General features: G+C 46.2%; 1 protein-coding gene across 4 annotated transcripts in view; it reads right to left on the bottom strand.

Moving 5' to 3' along the window:
* Positions 1 to 15,768, bottom strand: part of LOC135216336 (ubiquitin-protein ligase E3B-like) — a 776,183-nt gene that overhangs the window by 519,631 nt on the left and 240,784 nt on the right. For all 4 annotated transcript variants that reach the window (XM_064251540.1, XM_064251539.1, XM_064251543.1 and 1 more), the window contains exon 2: positions 3,527 to 3,743. In XM_064251540.1, coding sequence (XP_064107610.1) covers positions 3,527 to 3,687 — 161 coding nt within the window. In that variant the 5' untranslated portion in view covers positions 3,688 to 3,743. The remainder of the gene's footprint in view (positions 1 to 3,526; positions 3,744 to 15,768) is intronic.

Raw genomic sequence — 15,768 nt, 5'->3', positions numbered from 1 at the left:
ATCCAGGCCTAGAGGCATTATAGGGTCGATCTGACACCCCCTCCACAACACCTAGGGGGGGGGGGGGCACTATCACTGCACTTCACTGCACTATTATCACTTCTACCTTCCAAGGCGAGCACTTGGATTCTAGATTACGTAGAGACTCTAGAATCACTGAAAGGGCATTACCCTCCACAGACACCATTTCAGGCCCGAAGGCAACACTACAGGTTTAGGAGTTGCAAAATCTACTGGAGGGTTAGCAGGAGAAAACATTACTGCCCTGACGTCTACTGCCTGACACACTCCTGGAGGAAGACCTCCTGATCCTATCACACTCTAACTTGCGCACATAGGACTCATACGCCTTCCCACCCAAATCAGACACACTTTCACACTCCTTACAACGATCATCAATCATACACATATGTCCCCTACAACTCGTGCATACTGTGTGGGGGTCTACCGAAGCCTTCGGTAGCCTCACCTTAAGGTGGGTACACACGTGCGAACCGAACCTTGTATTGTAACCGATTCTTGTAACAAAAACGCAAGTGTGGACGGTTTCCTCGAACCCGAACCCCCCCGAACCCGCGAGGTTCGAGGCTCGGTTCGCCCTCCGTCCCGCCAATTGTCGGTTTTTGGGCTCCGAATCAAAGGGAGGTCTCTTTGAACGTTACGCCATGTGTGGACGGGACCTGTATTACACGCGTAACAAACAGAGGTTGCTGAACTTGTTAACACCGACTATGAACAAGACCGTCCAACTATGAACAAGACCGTCCATAGTAGAGTCCCTTGTTTTGGTCAGTCAGTACGTATATGTCTACCATGGCTGATTGAAGTGATGAAGAGGTCCTTCAATTTATTAGCTATTACGAAGAAAAGACTTTACTGTGGCCAGAAACTTCTTGGAATCTCATGTCAGCGAGTAATTCCCGACCACTGTATTCTACCCTTCTAGTATATAACCTTGATTGCCACCATCTTCTTTTATTTCGCTTCATCTTCGTTAAATAATGTGTATAAATATACGCGGCAGCTGCTACTTGCATGGTGGCCATCGTCGGTAAACAACCCGGACAGAGACAGACTGGTGATCGCAGTGGATTGAAATGAAGTTACGTGCTTAACGTGGTTACGGTTCGTCCTCTACATTTTGATACCTTGTAACCGTATATGCGTAACTCAGTTACACATACAAGGTTCGGCTCTCACGTGTGTACCCACCTTTACATTCTTCCATACAACACACTCTGACACTAGCCGAACTAGACCCAGACATCTTAGTTAAAGGAAAAATCAAGCCAAAAGCAAAACAGTCCACAAATAGCATGTGCCTAGCCACAAATCCAAGTTCAATAACCAAAAGACAATCAGGATACTTAAGTAGCAAAGAAGTTTCAAAATCCTAAGACGGAGGTACTGAAAACAGGTGTTGACAGTACCGGAGACAGAGAAAATCTGAATAGAAAATGGGAATGGTTCCTGATACCCGCCTCCCAGCGGCGGGAATGGGTACTAACCACCTGACTCCCACTACGTGTGTCGTAAGTTTTGAAATTCTATCGGACTTCGGAGAATACTTCTATATATATATCTGACAGGTAAGCTTCATGAACAAAACCTAATGTATGCAGAAAAAGACTGCTTGTCTTTTTCTAGAAGCATTTTAATCCTCTTTACCTTACCAAACTGTTTTGCGACACTATGTAAGCACTCTTAGTCCAACGAAAGGCTTGCATTAGTGCAATAAAGCACTCTATTATTCATGTCAAATCCACCAGTTTTAATAGCACCCTGGTGTCTTGGTGCATGGTTCTGTGTGATAGCCGAGCTCATATCCGTGTCCATGCCTGAAGTTGTCGCCAGTGCCGTTAAGTCGTCAGATCCAGGGAGGGCAAACATTTGTCGATATCCATAAATTTCAATATAATTTGTAGACTGCTTGGTTATATCAAGAAGGTATCGCGGGTCAGTCAGGTATTCAAATTCTCCACCAATGGCACAAGTGAGAGTCAACTCCCAATGGTCCACCCCATACCCTACCCTTACGGGATAGCACCAATACGCTTGCAGTGGCCCAGGTATAAGCCTCTCCGCCTGCTGGGAGTTCTGCCCCCGCTAATGAGGACCGACTCCCCACTCCAAACGTACTGGTGGGCTTCCGGACAAAAGCCAGGAGTCCCATCCCAAACATCAGGGGCCCCCCCAGATTCCGATGGGCTGATGTTTGGAGATGGTTCCGCCCTCAAGGCAGCAATGGGGTCCAAACCATATCAGGTGGCGACTCAACCACCACAACTCCCACAATTAGCTTCGAATGCAAACCCCTTCCAAACCACGATCCCTTCTCAGACTCACCTAAGCAGTAAAATTTAACATAAGTGGAAAATTCCACATAATTGATCCGAAATGCTAGTAAAAAATATTACGTGAGAGAAGGATGTTAGTTAAGAATTAAAAAATTGCAGAAAGAAGGAAAAGTTTTGACTAATTTAGTTGGATCAGCAGCTGGGCCCAAAGGACCAGTGAGAAAGGACTGCCCTTGGCTTACACTATCATCTATGCAGCTCCCACAATGCTGAACAAGAAATTAGTGGACTTTCCTCTTGTCATTAGGAAAAAGTTCCTAGATGACATATAAGTCTGCCGAGACCACTTATGGGCAAGAGACTTTTGACAAAGGCCAAATGTTCAAGAAAGGCACAGTGGGAAGGCTCCCCTAGTATATACTGTAAAGAGAATACCATAGTGCTTTCTGCAGCTCCTTCATCTCCTGGGGATGTCTCAGAGTAAAAGTTAAGTATATCTTAGTTTAACCAGGCCACTGAGCTGATTAACAGCTCTCCTAGGGCTGGCCCGAAGGATTAGATATTTTTGCCTGGCAACGGGACCTACAGCTTATTGTGGGATCCGAACCACATTACAAATATCGAGAAATGAATTTCTAATCATCAGAAATAGATTACTCTGATTCCACGTTGGCAGAGCGGGAGTCAAACTCGCGACTGCCGAATCGATGGCGAGTATGTAAGCCACTCGTCCAACAAGGAACTGTGTCAGAGCAGTAGATGCAACAGAAGTATAGATTTTAAAGCAGCCTTTGAAAGTGAATGATGAAACACTTACCTACAAGCTAAAATTATTGGAAATTGGTGGATATCTTATTATTACTTTAAATAAGTTTTTAATTGGCAGAATCCAAAGGATCTGTGTTGATGGACAGTATACTAGTAGCTTTACTAATGACATTTCATGGTTTCTCAAGGTAGAGTTCTTGGACTTGTGCTATTTATTGTCTATACTAGTGAAATTTGACAAGGTCTGGGAACATTCTGCCTGCATACTAGAGCTTATTGTAACACCAGAGTTTGTACTATGTACATATATCATAAAAGAGAAGATGGAAAAATGTACATATATAGCTAAAATAATTGATATGAATTAGCCTAGGTTTTCCTCTTGTACTGATACAAAAGTATTTAAATTAAACTCTGTAAACACTGTCTAACAAACAGTAAGTGATATTACTGCAGCTCACCTCACTTTCTTGTCCTGAGAGCACTGTAAGAGCCATCTACGTATGCAGGTTTGTAATTTGATAGCAGCTTCTTCTCTTCGTCTTTCAGCTGCTCTTTCCTCTCGAGCTTCCCTTGTGGCTTCTAAAAAAGCCCCTCTGTTTGATTCTTGAGTCCCAAACATTTCAACAATTGTACGTATTACAGGGATGTTAATTCAGCAACATAAATCTTAAATATCTGAAACAGATATGAAATAGTACACAACTGTTAGAACCTTTGCAAAAGAATATTAAAATAAAAAATATGACTGATTCAAACAGAATTTTGCAGAAAATATTCGTTTGCTCCTAAAGGCAAAGCAATTTGACATAAATTTATGCCTTCATTCTCTAAAGCTTGGTAAATTGGGAGTAAAACAAAAAATTTTATATGATATATTAAAGGTAAAATAAAATTTTCTTGCAATTATTGTTTTAATTATCCAAGTTAAGGATAACAAAATACAAGGAGTAAATAACATATAATAATATATGACCAAATTCATACCATCACCAGGAAAAATAAGAACAGGTAATGAATATAACAACACATGAAATAATGAACTATGTACAAGTGCAGGAGTGGGTTGATAAGCAATGCAGTCCGTAACAAAAAGGCAAAAAGGCAGGGAATACAAGCGAGGCAGGTAGGTGAGAGGGAGTACCAAAAGGTAATTAATAGCAAAATCAATGATAATTAATAATATACAAAATTACAAAATACATAATTAGGCTGTAACAGGGGAGACAATGTTCCCTGCAGCCACTGCAGAATATTTGAGGGCCTCTAAAGACTTTAGATAGTGGCATTTAAATACTGTCGGAGATTTCCAACCCGTATACTTTTTGAGATCATCGAAGTTCATATGATGAAAATAACTGACTGAGGTAGCCACTGCTCGGATATCATGGACCTGAGGAACTGAATCCGGATTAGCTTGTTTAATAAAATAAAGAATTTGTTGTCTGATGGCCTTCAAGGAAATGGTTCCACCATTCTCTCTAATAAAAAGAGGACCTGAAGACCTATTAGAAGTTCTGTCAAGATAAGATTTTAATGTAATAACTGGACATAATGATGGGTCCTGTGGAAGAGGGACAATCTTCCACAGAGACCATCTGTTCTGAGGGTCTTCATTCTTTGCCAAGAATTTCAGATCCAGAGAATGCAGAACTTCTCCTGACAGGAGGAAATCAACATGATTTGGTTCTCTAGAGAGAGCCGACAGTTCAGATATTCTGGCACCTGAGGCCAGGCTCAGTAAAAATAATGTTTTCCTGAGAAGGCTTATATACGAGCATGATTCATTATCAGTATCTGAAGCTAATTTGAGAACGTCATTTAAAAACCAGGAGACAGTACGAGGCCAGTTTACTGGTCTCAGACGAGCACATGCTCTAGGGATAGTCAAGAAGTACGAATATGATACAATAAAGTTTGTTCATACTTACCTGGCAGATATATATATAGCTGTATTCTCCGAAGTCCGACAGAATTTCAAAACTTACGACACACACAGTGGGAGATCAGGTGGTTAGTACCCATTCCCGCCGCTGGGAGGCGGGTATCAGGAACCATTCCCATTTTCTATTCACATTTTCTAGTGCCACTGTCTCCTGAGGGGAGGTGGGTGGGTACTTGATTATATATATCTGCCAGGTAAGTATGAACAAACTTTATTGTATTATAACAATATCATTTTGTTCATGAAACTTACCTGTCAGATATATATATAGCTGAATCCCACCATTGGAGGCGGGAAGAGACAGAATAGGATTTAGGAAACAAATTACATGCAGATGATTGACATCTTGGTTCCTTACCTGTTAGCATAGCTGACTTCGTGATTACTGTCACCTAAGTCTGCTTCTGCTTTACTAGAGTCTCCAGCAAGGTAGTGACCTGTATAGCTGGTGAGTTCTAGATGATCTGTCAACGGGGGCGTGACCACAATATGACTAGACCATATTGACCATACGATGAGGGCAACGAAGCAAAAAACCACCACCTGACCAAGCCTATCAAAAGTTAATCCCACATAACTTAGGCTAAAGAATGGGAAGTCCGCCTTTGGCAGCCGACCCAACAACCATAAACCAATACAATAAAATTAAAAACTCTCCTAACCATTTTCTACAGGATAGGATGAGTGCTACTTCCTGCCCCCAAGATTGTATCTGCAGAAATGTATGGCCCTAGCGAGCAGCAGTTCTCATATGTCGTCTTCACATCCCGCAGGTAGTGTGAAGCGAAACACAGAGTTGCTTCGCCAAAAGGTGGCACCCAGGATGTCACTGAGTACCATGTTCTTTTGAAATGCCACCAAGGTTGCGATGGCCCTCACCTCATGAGCATTAACTTAAAAGTCCAAGATCACCATCTCGACAGGACGAATGAGCCTCCTTGATGGTACTCCTTAAAAAGAACACCAGTGCGTTCTTCGACATAGGTAAGTCTGGTCTCTTGATGGAACACCACAGGTTGTCCAAAGGACCTCGACTCTCTTTCGTTTTTTCTAAATAAAACTTGAGAGCCCTGACAGGGCACAGGACTCTCTCTGGTTCTTGCCCAATAATTTCTGCTATCCCCTTGATCTCGAAGCTCTTGGGCCAAGGGTTGGACGGTTTTTCATTCTTGGCTAAGAACGAAGGGCTTAAGGAACATACCGCATTATGTCCCCTAAAGCCTATATGTTTACTGATGGCTTGAACCTCGCTAACCCTCTTTGCTGTAGCTAGAGCGGTTAGAAAAATAGCCTTTCTGGTCACGTCCTTTAAAGATGCAGAATGTAAAGGTTCGAAAGGACTCGACATCAGGAACTTCAATACGTACTACATACATCTAAGTTCCATGACGGAATCTTTGGTTGAGCCACTTTAGAGGTTTCAAAAGACCTCAAAAGATCGTGAAGGTCTTTGTTGTTCGACAGATCTAAACCCCTGTGTCTAAAGACTGCCGACAACATACTTTTGTATCCTCTAATAGTTGGGACTGCCAGCTTATCAACTTTCCTCAGATGAAGGAGGAAGTTAGCAATCTGATTCACAGAGGTCGTGGTGGAGGAAATGCCCTTCTTCCTGCACCATCTCCTGAAGACGGCCCACTTCGATTGGTACGAGAGCTTCCATTGGCAATAGCTCTTGCCACTGGTCTTGAAAAGCCTCTCGCTCTGGCCAACTTCTCGATAGTCTGAACGCAGTCAGACTCAGAGCAGAGAGGTTTTTTTGGTACCTCTCGAAGTGGGGTTGTTTGAGTAGATCGAGTCTCCCGGGCAGGGTCCTTAGGAAGTCCACTAGGAAGGACATGACCTCTGTGAACCAGTCGCTCGAAGGCCAAAACGGGGCAATCAGCTTCATCCTCGCTCCCTCTGACGCCGCAAACTTCCTGATCACTTCTCCCAAGAGTTTGAACGGGGGAAAGGCGTAAACGTCCATCCCCGTCCAATCCCATAGGATGGCGTCTATCGCTACTGCTCCCGGATCGAGAACAGGGGAGCAGTATAGAGGAAGCCTCTTCGTCTTCGATGTTACGAAGAGATCTACTAATGGACGACCCCATAGCCTCCACAACTCGTGACATACTTCTAGGTGAAGAGTCCACTCGGTCGTAAGCAGTTGCTGCCTTCGACTGAGAAGATCCGCATGGACGTTCTGAGCTCCTGCAACGAACCTCGTCAGGATCGTTACGTTCCGTGCTTGCGCCCACAGCAGGATTTCTCTTGCTAACTCGAACAGGGACCAAGAGTGTGTTCCTCCCTGCTTCTTGAGATACACGAGAGCTGTGGTATTGTCCGAGTTGATCTGGACAACTCGGCCAAAGACTCGTTCTTCGAAGAACTGGAGAGCCAACCAAATTGCTTCCAATTCTTTTAGATTTATGTGCCAGGACATCTGTTCCCCTCTCCAGATGCCTGACACTTCTTCCTTTCCCAGTGTTGCTCCCCAACCCGCAGTGGACACGTCGGAAAACAACACTAGGTCGGGGCTCAGAAGGCTGAGAGAAACGCCTTCTGCCAGCTAACGGAATTGTCCCACCACTTTAGGCGATCCTTGACCGACTGAGAGATGTTCAGAGTCACATCCAGGTCTTCCTTGTTTTTCCAGTTCTCCGCTAGGAAAAACTGGAGCGGTCTGAGGTGCAGTCTCCCAAGGGAAACAAACTTCTCCAGCGAGGAAATGGTCCCCAGCAGACTCATCCATTCCCTCACCGAGCATGTTTCCTTCCCCAAGAAGGCTGACACTTTTTCTAAGCAGTTCTGTTGACGTTCCGGGGATGGAAAAGCTCGAAAAGCCACTGAATCCATCTGAATCCGCAGATACACAATGGACTGCGTAGGGATCAGATGGGACTTTTCGAAGTTTACCAGAAGTCCTAGGGCCTTCGTCAATTGCAGCGTCGTATGAAGGTCCTCCAGACACCTCAACTCCGACGATGATCGAATGAGCCAATCGTCCAAGTAAAGCAAGACTCTTATCCTTGAGAGGTGAAGCCATTTCGCCACATTCCTCATGAGAAGCGTAAAAACCATCGGTGCTGTGCTTAGCGCAAAGCAGAGAGCTCTGAATTGAAAGACCTGTCCCTTTAAGACAAACCTCATGTACTTCCTTGACTGAGGATGGATTCGGGACGTGAAAGTAGGCATCTTGGAGGTCTAAAGAAACCATCCAGTCGCCTGGTCTTAAGGCTCCTAGAACAGACTGAGACGTTTCCATCTTTAATTTGTCCTTTTTGACAAAAAGCTTCAGCCTGCTGACGTCCAGGACAGGTCTCCATCTTCCAGACTGCTTCGGTACCAGGAACAACCTGTTGTAGAAGCCTGGGGATTCTAGTGCTAGAACCTTTTCTACAGCTCTCTCCTCGAGCATTTGCTCGAGCAGATCGAACAGAATCTGTTGCTTCGCAGGTTGGTAGGAGGGCGACAGATCTATGGGCTTTGTGCTCAACGGTGGAGTTTTGAGGAATGGGATCTTGTAATCTCTTTCGATGATTTCGAGGGACCAGCTGTCCGTCCCTCTTATTTTCCATGCTTCTGCAAAGGATAAGAGCCTTGCTCTGACAGGCGTCTGAAGGCCCGACGCGTCACTTCTTACCCCTGGGTTTGGAAGGGGTTCTGCCTCTAGAGAGACTTCGAGGAAGCACCGCCACGAAAGGGCATCTGCTTCTTGGAAGCCTGAGCAAGAGGAGTTGTAGGATGGGCTGCAGGACGTCTGGAAGACTGAGCCAGGAGGTCTTGGGTCGCTTTTTCCTGAAGGCTGACTGCTAAATCCTTTACCATCGACTGCGGGAAGAGATGGCTAGATAGAGGGGCAAACAGCAACTCTGCCCTCTGAGAAGGAGACACCAACTTTGCCGTGAAGTTGCAGTATAAGGCTTTCTTCTTAAGAAGCCCTGTAGAAAAGTGGGAGGCCAGCTCATCAGAACCATTTCTGACTGCCTTATCCATACAGGCTAAGACGCTGGACAGCTCCTCAAGCGAAAGTGAGTCCGGACTCCGAGACTGCAGGTTCAGGGCTCCCAAACACCAATCTAGGAAGTTAAATACCTCCATCATCCTGAACAGCCTTTTCAGATGATGGTCTAACTCTGAAAGCGTCCAGGAAACCTTTGCAGAGGACAGGAGAGACCTCCTAGGAGCGTCTACCAGGCTGGCAAAGTCCCCCTGGGAAGAGGAAGGAACTCTTAAACCAGCTTCCTCTCCCGTCTCGTACCAAATGCCCGCCCTTCCGCTCAACCTCGCTGGAGGTAGGGCAAAGGAAGTCTTGCCTTGAGCCTTCCTGGAGTCCATCCAGTCATGGATTCTCTTGAAAGCTCTCTTCGTAGAGAGCGAAGTGGCCATCTTGATGAAGCCTGGAGCTTTCCTCGTCTTCGACGAAGCCAACTGCGAAGGAGGAGAGCGAGGGGCCGAGGGCTGAAACTTGTTGCCAAACAAGTCCCTCAAAAGATGGGCCAAAACCTTGTAATCCGACGATGAAGACGAAACAGGTTCCTCTTCATCCGCAGGCTGCGACTCACCCGAAGACTCTCACTCATCCACGGGAGCAACAGAAGAGTCCTTCAAAGATCGTGAAGCAATTAAACCTTGAGGCCCCGCTCGCAAAAGGTGTCTCCTATCCGACAAAGGGTCCGTAAAACAAGGCCGGGGATCCTTGACTGCACACTCTGAAGCTTTCCGATGATACGCTAAAGGTGCGTCCTGCCGAGTGTCCTGAAGAGTGTCCTGAAGAGCGTCCTGAAGAGCGTCCTGAAGAGCGTCTTGGTGAGTAGAGCGACGAGCGTCCTGAAAAGCGTCCTGATGAGCGTCCTGATGGGACACAGTAGCAACAGAAGCGTCAACGCGAGCAGCCTGAGAGGCATCCTGGTGAGCAGTACGCCGAGCGTCAGGAAGAAGAGCACGAGGAGCATCATAGCAAGAAGTATGGCGATCGTCGCCAAGACGAGCCTTACGGTCTAGAGAGCGTCCTGCATGACGCTCATCGACACTTCTAGATAAGCGCTGGGGAGGTAAATGGGATCTAGAAGGCGACGAAGCAGAGGAGGGCGACGAACGAGGAGAAGGAGAGGGGGATATCCTGGACCTCTTGATAGGCAGCCTCGAATCCTTCCTGCGGCGACGGGGCTCTGCCTCCCTCTTGGCGAAAAACGAGGCCAACTGCTGCCGCATGTCAAGGAGAATCTTCTTAGATGGAGAAGATTCCCAATCAGGGGAAGGGCTGATCCTGTGAGAAGATGAGGGGTGAGGGGACGCCTTCTTCCTTCTCACAGGAACAACCTTAGAGCGACTGGGGCACTCAAAAGCGTCATCCTCCGAAGACGTCCTGGTCCTCTTCTGCGGGGGAAAGGCGTCGAAACATTCAGGCGACGACTGTAACGCAGGTCGAGAAAGAGGACGTGAGGCGTCCTCTTTTCTAAAACTTCTCTTGAGAGGGCGAGAGTCCTTCCGAGAGCTCCAACCCCTGTGCGGGGAGGACGCCTCGGAGGACGAGAAGCAATCCTTAAGGATTCGTGCCCGTGCTTGATCCTTGGCAGTCTGGGAAGCGTCATCAGGTCCTGCCGAAGGGATGCCAGATCGGTGGGGAGTCCCCGTAACCCTCCTTCAGCTTTCGACTTGCCCACTCCCTTTGTCCTGGGATTCCGACAGAGGTCTAGACCTAGAGGCATTATAGGGCGATCTGACGCCCCCTCCACAACAACATAGGGGCACTAACACCACCTCACCACACTTCACAACACTAGATTGGAGAGCGAGCACTTTAGACTCCAAGTTACGGATAGACTCAATAATAACAGAAAGGGCATTATGTACCTTCCGCAGACACAACCTCAGGGCCCGAAGGCAACACCACAGGGTTAGGTAAAACAAAGTCTACAGAAGGGTTAGCAGGTGACATATCACTACCCTGACTTCTGCTCACTGAAGCACTCCTGGAGGAAGATCTCCTGATTCTGTCACTCTCTAACTTGCGTACATACGAATCATACGTCTTCCATTCGGAATCAGGCAAACTCTCTCACTCCTTACATCGATCCTCCAACAAACAAACATGCCCCCTACACCTCGTGTATACCGAGTGAGGGTCTACCGAAGCTTTCAGTAGCCTCACCTTACACCCTTGCACACAACACACTCTGAAACTAGCAGAACTAGATCCAGACATCTTATCCAAAGAACAGTCAAAGCCAAATTCACATCAATCCACGATAGTGTATGCCTAGCCACAAATCCAAGTCAAAAAACCAAAAGACAATCAGATAATTAGGCGGCAATGAAGTTTACAAAATCCTAAGACGGAGGTACTGAAAACAGGTGTTGACAGTACCGGCGATAGAGAAAATCTGAATAGAAAATGGGAATGGTTCCTGATACCCGCCTCCCAGCGGCGGGAATGGGTACTAACCACCTGATCTCCCACTATGTGTGTCGTAAGTTTTGAAATTCTGTCGGACTTCGGAGAATATAGCTATATATATATCTGACAGGTAAGTTTCATGAACAAACTGTTAAATCAATATTAAAGCCAGACTGAAATATCTTCAAGGCAGGTTTAGTCTTGGTAATGGTACTAGCAGCTAGGCCTTTTTCGAACAGAGTTCTAAAAAATGAAATTCCCAGATTCGTAGTCATTGTCTGAACATCTGATTCTTTCAGAAAGATGGCTAACTTCCTCACTGCCGAATCATACTGCCGGAGTGTCGATTTTCTTTTGTCTGATTCCACGAACAATGTGTTTAGCGGATCAATATTAGCATCTTTCTGTGCCGCAAACTTCATGAAGCCCATAAAGTTAGGGCATTTAGAATTTTTTAGGAAGCTGACAGTGTCTGAGTCTGTACCACCTGAGTCAACTTTGGGTTGGGAATCCGTCCGGGACGGAGTTTCAACTCAAGTAGAAGAGGAAACCAATTGCTCTTCGGCCAGTTGGGTGCTACCAGTGCTATCCGCCCTTTGAAAGATCTGAGTTTGTGTAGAACTTTCATCAAAAGGTTTATTGGCGGAAATAGGTAAATCTTCTGCCTATTGTTCCAGTCTATGGACATCGTATCTGTGGCGTGAGCCAGAGGATCCAAATTGGGAGCCACATAACATGGAAGTTTGTGGTTGGACTTCGTGGCGAATAGGTCTACCTGAAGGCCCGGTATTTGTAGGCAAATCCAATTGAATGACTTTGCGTCCAAGGACCACTCCGATTCCAGTGGAGTTGTCCTGGACAGTGAATCCGCAATGACATTCCATAATCCTGCCAGGTGAGTAGCTGACAGGTGCCAATGATGTTTCATTGCCAACGAGAAGATTGCTATCATCACATGATTTATGTGGCTCGACTTGGAACCTCTTCTGTTTAGGCAGTGAACTATCACTGCACTGTCCAAGACTAGTCTGATATGAATATTCCTGGCCGGAGCTAGTCGTTTCAGGGTCAGGAAAATGGCCATTACCTCTAGGATGATGATATGGAACTGGCGGAATACTGTCAACCACTTTCCTTCAACCTTCTTGTACTGAGAATAGCCCACCCATCCGCTCAGAGAGGCGTCCGTGTGGACTACTAGAGACGGCGGGGGAAAATGGAGCGGTACCGACTTGGAAAGACTCTTGACTGTTGCCCATGGATGAAGTCTTTTCCTTAGTATCAGCGGAATCAAGGAGATTTTGTCCCTGAGTCTGCTGTTGGCTCTTCTCCGCCATACCCTATTGATGTCCTTCAGTCTGGCTTTCAACAAAAGATCTGTTATTGAAGCCAGACCTCATGACCACACGGTTGTTGGAGGACGGCTGTGCAACCCAACTCCTGACAGCGTACCATCTGTAAGTTAAAATTGGTACATGAATATCTTCAAATAGTTCCGCCAGAGTTAATTCCGGTGGTATGTTTACACTTAGACTAGTTCTACTAAAACTCGCTAAAGGTAAACATCAACTATTATAATTTAACATTACGTAAAGCTCTGATTGTCTCCGCCTGCTCTGGAATCCATAATCTCGGTATCGCAATAGCTATGACCGGCGGAGTTGGCCTGATACGAACAGAACAGGGAAACAAGGTAAAACCTAAGCCTGAGTCTGATCACACCGGAGTAGGATAGCAATTCCAAGTCAATTGGAAACGCGTTGCCTAAGCCGAGTTCCACCCCCACCAGAGTGGGGAAAGCAGCGATAACAACAGAGAAATACAGAAAACAGAGCGGCGGGAACAGCGGTACGTAGAACTCCGGCGTATAAAATTCTGGCGCATGTGATGGTAGACCACACCTCACCGAAATATACACAGGCCCGGAGACATACCAACAGAGACTACGTAATCTTAACCTCCTACGACTAATCCCCCGGAACAGTGCTCGACACTCCAGCTGCTGTTCACTAGTAGGATTACTTGGTCAGCGAGCTAACGAAGCACCGCCGGAACGAGTCCGGAATGGAAGTAAGAGCCCGGAGGAGAAAGGTAGACTAGTAATCGCCTGGCAACAGCAACCTGTCAGGTGATTACCACCCTCCGAGAAGCCATGAAGTAGCCTACTACTAAAGGGGCCGAAGGCGGCATGCCAACTGACACACTAAAGGAGGTAACGGCCAAGGCTATACTTACAAAATTTATTGATAAGGAATTATTGGAAGTACCGACGAATAAAGGCAAGCCCATCTACGAGCCTAGCCTAACCCTCCACAATCAGATACACCGATCTGGTCAGGTAGGCTAGGATAGCGCCTACTAGTACGTCACGAAAGAAGACATTCTAGAGCCTAACCTAACCCTCCAAAATTGAACATATCGACCTGGTCAGGTAAGATAGGCCTAGCATCTACATTTATGTAACAAGAGAGGAACTCTCTAGTGATGGATCACCCTCCAAAACCAATATGTCGGTCTGGTCAGGTAAGCCAGGACTAGTACCAACTATGGGTAGCGAGTAGCATACACAAACGCCTAGCCTACCCTCCAAAACCTAGGCCTCGATCTGGTCAGGTAGGCTAGGGTTGGTAATATGCGTGTAGGACTTCCAAACTAACCTCATCAAAATAAAATTAGCATATCAATATAATATTATAATACGATAATACAAATAATACCACGTACACAACATGCATGAGCATAGCGGATGGATGAGGGCTTTCCTTTACCTCCAAAATTAATAACTGGCGTATTACTAGGCTAGCTAGCCTAGCCCGCCTCAAACACACTACTCACACATGAAGTAGATTGAAAAATGATATTGTTATGATACAATAAAGTTTTATACATACTTACCTGGCAGATATATACATAGCTATACTCCGTCGTTCCCGACAGAAATTCGAATTTCGCGGCACACGCGGCAGGTAGGTCAGGTGATCTACCTGCCTGCCGCTGGGAGGCAGGACTAGGAACTATTCCCGTTTTCTAATCAGATTCTCTCTTCCACCTGTCTCCTGCGGGGAGGCTGGGTGGGTTCATTAGTTGTATATATCTGCCAGGTAAGTATGTATAAAACTTTATTGTATCATAACAATATCATTTTATACATTCACCTTACCTGTCAGATATATACATAGCTGATTGACACCCTTTGGTGGAGGGCAAGAGACAGCTAGTTACTGACTAGACAGGTAAACAACATATGTTGTAGGTATTTATAGACCTTAGTTCCTCTGTGTTTCTAGACGAAGGATTGACTTCCTAGCTATTGCATAGGAGTCTGCTTCATCTCAGAGCCTTAGCGAGATAGTGATCTGTGGCCAAGAGTTCTTGTGGATCTGTCGATGGGGTCTCTTCCACGTACTCGACAGAATCCTAACTGGCGTTTGTCAATGGGAGCACATCCGCTTATATGACAACACGCACTTATTTAAGGAGCGCAACACCGATCCCGATCACCTGTTCCTAACATGAGGGTTCGCGCTAAATTGAAAGAGAGTTATCCCCCAAACTCCTTTCAAACCTCCAATAAAAATCATTGAGTTAAAATAAATTCAACTCCTTACCTTAAAGGATTCAGTGTCGGCTCCTTATCCCAGCAACGTATCCGCTGATACGTATAAACCAAGAGAGAAGAATCTCTCGTAGGTTAACTTGACGTCCTTAGTGTAATGAGAAGCCAACCCATAATTGCATCTCCTATATGTTAACGCTAATATGTCTTCCTGACATATTGTTACGAAAAGAACAAGAATTTGCAACAGCTCGCACTTTAGAGCTTTTTAGATTCTCAGCTGTTTGAAGGTATCATCAAGTCACTTATGAAATGCTCTAGAGATCACCATTGTTTCAAAGAAGACTAGGACTTTCTTTGAACTGGATCTCCTCTGGATGAAGCCTAACGCCTGGCTTGCGCCTGGCTGGCGCGAGGAGTATCCTGTTTAGAATACTCCATGGCGCCTGACAGTCGTAAAACCTATTCGAATACTCCTGGCACCTGGCAGGAGTATCGCTCTTCGAATACTGCTGGCGCCTGTTAGGAGTATAAGCTTCGGAATACTCCTGGCGCCTGGAGGAGATAACGTGCTTGGGTGGATCCTCCTGGCGCCTGGCAGGGCGCAAAGCGCTCGAATACTCTAGCTTCAGCAGGCGCCTGGCGCCTGGCAGGCGCAAAGCGCCTCGAACTACTCCTGGCTTTCAGCAGGCGCCGGCGCCTGGTAGGCGCATTTTAATCAGGGCGCTTTGGGCGCCTGGCCGGAGCATTTTCATCAGGCCGCCGGCGCCTGGAGGCGCAAAGCGCACTCAAATACTCTGGCTGTCAGGCAAGGCGCCTG

The sequence above is a fragment of the Macrobrachium nipponense genome, chromosome 6 (assembly GCF_015104395.2).
Source record: "Macrobrachium nipponense isolate FS-2020 chromosome 6, ASM1510439v2, whole genome shotgun sequence".
NCBI lineage: Eukaryota > Metazoa > Arthropoda > Malacostraca > Decapoda > Palaemonidae > Macrobrachium > Macrobrachium nipponense.
Note: the sequence above shows the minus strand (reverse complement) of the source record. Positions and strands in the feature narration are given on the sequence as shown.